The sequence below is a fragment of the Lolium rigidum genome, chromosome 5 (genome assembly GCF_022539505.1).
Source record: "Lolium rigidum isolate FL_2022 chromosome 5, APGP_CSIRO_Lrig_0.1, whole genome shotgun sequence".
Lineage (NCBI taxonomy): Eukaryota > Viridiplantae > Streptophyta > Magnoliopsida > Poales > Poaceae > Lolium > Lolium rigidum.
The window spans coordinates 183,477,802-183,483,903 of NC_061512.1; the positions used below are offsets into that span (position 1 = coordinate 183,477,802).

General features: G+C 46.6%; 1 protein-coding gene across 1 annotated transcript; it reads right to left on the minus strand.

Moving 5' to 3' along the window:
* Positions 1–348: 348 nt before the first annotated feature.
* On the minus strand, positions 349–5,714 carry LOC124656823. The gene is made up of 3 exons (XM_047195497.1): positions 3,382–5,714; positions 1,166–1,476; positions 349–869 (listed from the first exon to the last, which is right to left on the minus strand). The coding sequence occupies exons 1-3, from the start codon at positions 5,712–5,714 to the stop codon at positions 523–525; spliced, it is 2,991 nt and encodes a 996-aa protein (XP_047051453.1). The 3' UTR covers positions 349–522.
* Between the last annotated feature and the right edge of the window lie 388 nt (positions 5,715–6,102).

Below are 6,102 nucleotides of genomic sequence, written 5' to 3' on the forward strand. Positions count from 1 at the left end.
AAACAGTACGAGGGGAGTAAGGCTCCCTCGCCACGTCCCTTTTCAGTTTTCGCGCACACATTTGCTCCAATTCATAGGCTCAGGTATAACGAAGAACTCTGTTAAAACAGAATATGGCGTTGCGTTGTTAGACTCCTACAAATCTTACGATAGATCATAGAAGTTCAGGTTGAGTAGAAATATAACAATGCAAACTCTTTCTCCCCTCTAAGCACGCAGGTTATAACATAAACTTGAAACTGAAGAGACTTTCATGGAATATCACAGAAAAATGACATAGCTTCCTGGATAACTTGGGGCAATCAATAAGATTTAGAAGGGAAGGATAAGAAACTGCACCAGGAAACCTGGAACATGAAACTAACATGTTTTGATCATAACAAGAAGGTTCAATACATGACCATAGATTCTTCAGGTTACGGCCACTTGGACAAGCAACCCCAAAGATCAAGCAAAAGGAAGATAGCTTCAACTGTTTGAAACATAGATGACCTAACCTAATCTAAATTTGTTTACCCCGCTTCATGAGTCTAGGTTCAGCGTTGCATCAGCCTTGGCTTCGATCTCGTTCTTGCTACTGACGACGCACCTCTTTTTCGTCTCGTCGTCCAGGTACACGAGATCTTCAGCGAGTGCAATGTGTGCGTACAGCAGCTCTTCCAGTTTGTCAGCAGGAGCTGCCTTCTTACCTTTCTCACCTTTTGTCTGCTCAAGTTCTTCCTTGCCGTGGTTCTCAGCCCTGAAATGATCGTGGATTCTCATTGCTTCCTGAAATCCAGATATTGTTGGAGGGAACTTCAACACAAACACGCTCTGATCGGATGGTTTTCCATGGGTTATTTTTGCCTTGGCAGATGCAAACCCAATATCTGGAGACACAAGGTGATGATGTAAGAAACTTTGAAAGGTCCAAGCAGAAGAAACAATACAAACAAAACATAGCATAGGTTTCCTTTTCAAAACTACACACAGCATTGTGTCACAAGTTGTAGAATCAGTAGATCAATTAGTTTTGCTGAAAAGTACTGCCAAACTATATGAACTGATATCCATTCAATCTCAAGAAAGCATGTGATAAGAAGAAATGAGAGCTCAAGCCAGATAATAAAGGAACAAAAGAAATAACAAGTGAAGGACTAATAACATATACATGCTTCAGACTAACCTGCAAGTACACCTTCGATTTCTTCTACTGACACAATCTTTGCTTCAGCAACCTTCAGCTTGTTTGCAATGGAGCTGTTATGTATCACGACAACCGGAGGCCATAAGATCAGATCTCCCTTCATGGCATTTACTTCCTCAGAGGAAAAGGACTGATATGCTTTTGAAGGGTCTGGAGCAAGTTGCCAATTCCACCCCATCAGAACACAGAGTGCCTTGCGAAACCCTAAATGTTTTGTTTTCAAGCCCGGTTTGCATGTATCGTAAGCATGTGACATCAAGGCATCAATGTCCAGAAACTTCCTTGCCACACTGTTGTAAGAAAAAAGTGAACAAAAGGCAAATAAACAAAACATTTCTTCAGGTTAGACATTCCAAGAATTTTTGTTTTTCACGAGTAAAGACAGAATGGAAACAATTTCAAATGAAGAAATCACATGGAAAAACAAAAACTACCAATGGATATCGCGATATACATGGTTTGGAAATGTACATATTCCCCAGAAAAATTACTATGTCACACCCGAGAAATAAATTAAGATACTAAAAACTCGTACCCCGTCCGATCCATAATAATTGTTGTGGCTTTTAAATCTGAGCGAATTTGAACTAAAACCACTACACTTATTATGGATCGGAGGGAGTATCAAATTTATGTGCATCAGCACAGAAAAGCAAATAAAATGCTCAAACTGTTACTTCATGCAAACACATCTTAAGGGAAGTCTAGTGATCAAATTTGAGCACAATTAACACGACACATGGCAGAATATGATAAAGCAAAGTGGGAAAAAAATAGAGAATTGATCAAGTAAGATATACTTTGCGTACATACTAACAAGTATTCCTCCGGTCCTTTTTAATTGACTCAAGTAGTACAAAGTTATACTAAATTCAAGTCAATTAAAACAGACCGGAGGGAGTAGAGCAAATTAAAACAGCCATATGCTAATCCATCCTAAAGGATAACTATTTTTCAGGAAAAATATTTCTGTCAAATAATCTTAGTTAAAAAAATCTCCGGTCTAAGAGAAGAAAGAAGTAACTACAACTTCTATTCAAGAATGAAAAGGTTAATTGCCAACAAAACTTAAGTAGCAAATACACACTATCCATAATGACGAAAATAAACAGGACAATGATAAAATACAAATGTAAAAGTAGAATTCAAGCCAAAATTACTCACCGGAATGGAAAAAGAAAGACACTAAAATAATTAATAGATAGATAATATTTCCCACATACCTTACTTTAAATTCTAAGCGCAACTGTTGGTTCAACCTACAGCCTCTAGCAGCATACTCATATAGCATGCATTTGTGCGATACAACTACAGTGAGCCCATACTACTTTAAGAACTAATACGTGGCAGCCAGTCCTCAACATCTTGACAAAATCACACATGGTAAATGGTCTTCAGCTTGCCTTTCAGATGAACCACGCGGGTTTTTAAGACGGATGTAAAACATCGCAAGCAGCCAAGCACTACAGCTTGCCATGTTTATAATCCTGGTCAAGAGAATAACAGTAATGTGGTCATCAATGCATCTGCACTCATATGACGGGTTGCAGATTCAGGTGGTTCCAAGACATTAGCACCCAGGAGTTCCAATCCCGAACTAGCTCAAACGCAGCAACGATTTATGAGCAAAAGTCTCAGAAACAGCACCAATACTCTTACTTTCTGCCAGCCATCTTGCCCCAGTACATTTCCAATGTATTATTACTCTAATGGGGCTACATCACCATCTGTTGTTGCGTCTGAGGAATATCAATCCATATCATAGACCAATGATGAAATTGTTGACAGCCTTTCCAACAATTCACTGCCTTGAACAGAGCCAAGATGCTGTGGTGTATTGCGTCTCTGAACCATGGTTTTTTCAGAAGCTTAGGTGATAGAGCACCTTACCGCTTTAGGCAGTACCCCCCCCCCCGCCCACAGCGCTATAGTCTAGTACGCTGAACCCCATTCGATCCTAAGTAGGCACGTTTCGCGTAGCTATTTTGTTAACCTAAACCATAGGGTTAAGCGCATCAGGACAACGTATGCTAAAACACGACCAGGCAACAGAATTTTGGAAGGATTCTCCATTCCAGTTACCAAATCAGCAGTAAGCTAGTAGGCGACTGCTGAAATGACCAGAAGCGCGCTAACATAAGATAGGAGGAACTAATTAGCTGGCAGATTGTTAGCACAGATGAAGGAACACAAACCTGCCACAAACACAGCACGATAAAGATCCTTTTGGTGCCTCACGGTATCTCTTCTGCATGGTCAGGCTCTCATTTAATATCTTTGAGAACTTGAGGAAGGCCTGGTGAACTTGTTTACTGAATTCTTCTGAACCTTCTGGTGGATCTTTCTGCACAGAAAGATCCTCTTCATCAGGTGCATCTTCATAGTTTGGTTCGGTATCTTTCTGATCATCTTCTGACAACTTTGAAATTTTGTTTGTCCTAACAAATTCATTTCTCTCTGATGTATATCCACCATGGAATTGGGGAGGACCATCTCTCATTCTCTTTTTCGTACTTTTTGTCCATCCTCCTCTTCCACCTCCAAGCATAGCAGATCCCCCATTCTGTGGCTGGCCTATAGGTCTGGACAGTCTCTGAGATATAGGTTTGTATTTTGTACGCCCATGAGCCAGCGTGATAGGACGAGGATGATTTCCTTGATCCGCACCAATCCATTCACCATTTATGTTATCTGGCAAAGCAATCCTTGAGAAAACATTACGACTCCTCGGTACATCATATCTTGGCTCATATCCATCTTCGTTGTCTATGATATCACAACTTCTTCGTGACCTTGGCTCAGGGGATAGGTCATATGCATCAATTACATCGTTGTAATGCTCTGGTCCAATTCCATCATCGTAATACTCTCGTCCTCGAGGGAAATCATCTTGATATGCATCCATATCGCGGTTACTATATGCAGCTCCTCGAGGTCCTCTTCTATAAGCAGCTGGAGAAACTTCCTGATCACTTAACTCATAGCTGCCCTCAAAAGTAGCTAACTCATGTTGACGAACTGGGCGCCTTGCAAAATCAAGAGGGGGAGTTTCAGGAGAGCGTGAGTAGCGTATACGAGCTCCCCTTTGCTTGTGATAACGTGGGGATGTATCTCTATGATAACTATCCTGCACATTGTATTCCATGGCATCCTCTCCCATCCTGCGGGATAGTCTCACCTGTCGGTTACTCCTTTCATCCTTGAGGTCTCTCAAAGGTGATGAGACCAATGTGTTCCTAGTGCTAGCCCTTGAATCCTGTGAGACACTTCCATGTAAGTTCCCAGATGCAAGGTATGTGTCATTTATTTGAATCCTTCGGCCATATCCGCCTGCATCATATTCTGCGGATGAAGTTCTTGGCGGATACTTCGAGTGTACCTGCCTTGTTATGTCCAGTGATATCTTGTCATCGTGACCACTGCCACGCTCTAGTGAACTTTCTGAGAACCTGTGAGCATAACCACTCCCATGTCCTAAGGAGTCTGGTCTACCAATGCCACTCATCCCATAACCATTGCTTGGCTCATAACCTTCACCGTGCACTCGATACGGGCTGTCCTTGGCAAGTACAGGTGGTGAAGAACCAGCATAGCGCTTCAACTGCAGAGATGGCGCGATGTCAGAAGAAAGCGCGCCCCTACTAGAGTAAAGCCTATCCATTTCCCCATCCCTGCCACTAAGCATGTCTCTCCCAGAGCCAAGCCTCTCAACTTCTCTGCTCCCAGTATACGGACCAAGCAAACGGTCGCGGTACTGAAACCCACTGTCATTGTGAGGTAATCGTGAACCTGCATCGCCAAAGCTCTCCCCGCCCTTCACCGTTGACCCCCCTGTCAGGTATCCAGTCTCTGTAAGCGGCACCGAGGGGTACATTGGCGCCAGTGGAATCGCAGGTGGTGGTGGTGGAGGAGGCGACCTTCGGTCCAGGTACAGCGAGCTAGCCCTTCCCAATCCCGTGGAACTGAGCTTCATACCAGCGCCTCCATAGAACTCGTCATCCTTGTCAATGCTTCGGCCAGCAGGACCTCCAAAGAAGTCACTTTCATTCTTGGCAGCACGCCCCAGGCCGGATGGATGTTCCCGGAGCAGGTAGTCTGGCCGAGTATCATACCTCCCGCTCATCGCGCGATCGTCATAGCTCCTGTTCAGGGCTCGCTCATTGCGACCGTCGTGGCTTCCCCTTGAGCCACGGTCGCCGCCTCCTCTCGGGCTGCGTCTGCCACGAGCACCGTAGTCGTAGCGCTCGCGCTCCTGCTGGTAGGGCGGCCTCCCGTAGTCCCCTTGCCCGTGGCGGGGCAGATCTTCATCCCTCAGACGCCTCGCGCGGTGGGCCGGAGAGCGGCTGCGGCTGCGGTGCGGCGATGGGCCCCGAGGACTCTGGCGACGGCGGAATCCCGGGGAGGGGCTGCGGAGAGAACGGTAGGCAGGGGAGGGGCTTCGAGAGCTGCGGCGGGGACGGTAGCCGGGCGCGGCGGGGCTGCGGCCAGGGCTGTAGGGGGGACGGTGGTCGAGCCGGCGGCCCCGCATGCCCCGGTCTTCGGGGCGGCGATCGCGCACGCCTCTGTCGTCACGGGCGCCTCCCGGCCGCTCATCCGTTCGACCTTGACCGCCCCTCCCTCCACCTCCTCGTCCGCCTCGCCGTCCCATGACGTCGAGCGCGGCCACCGGAGAGGCGCGCGGGTTTCGATGGTGGAGGTGGACGAGGAAAGGCTGTTCAGATCTAGGAATCCACGTTCTGATGCAGAGATGATGGTGGTGGTGGAGGCGACGGAGCAGTCGGCGGCGGCGAGGACGGCGGTTGTGTTTTGGGAGATTTGTGCGGGCGGCGGCGACGGAAGAGGGAGTGGGGGGTGCTGGGTTGCGGTTGCGGTTGGGATGGCAATTTATGGCGCAGTGCTGCTGGGCCTACGCAGTT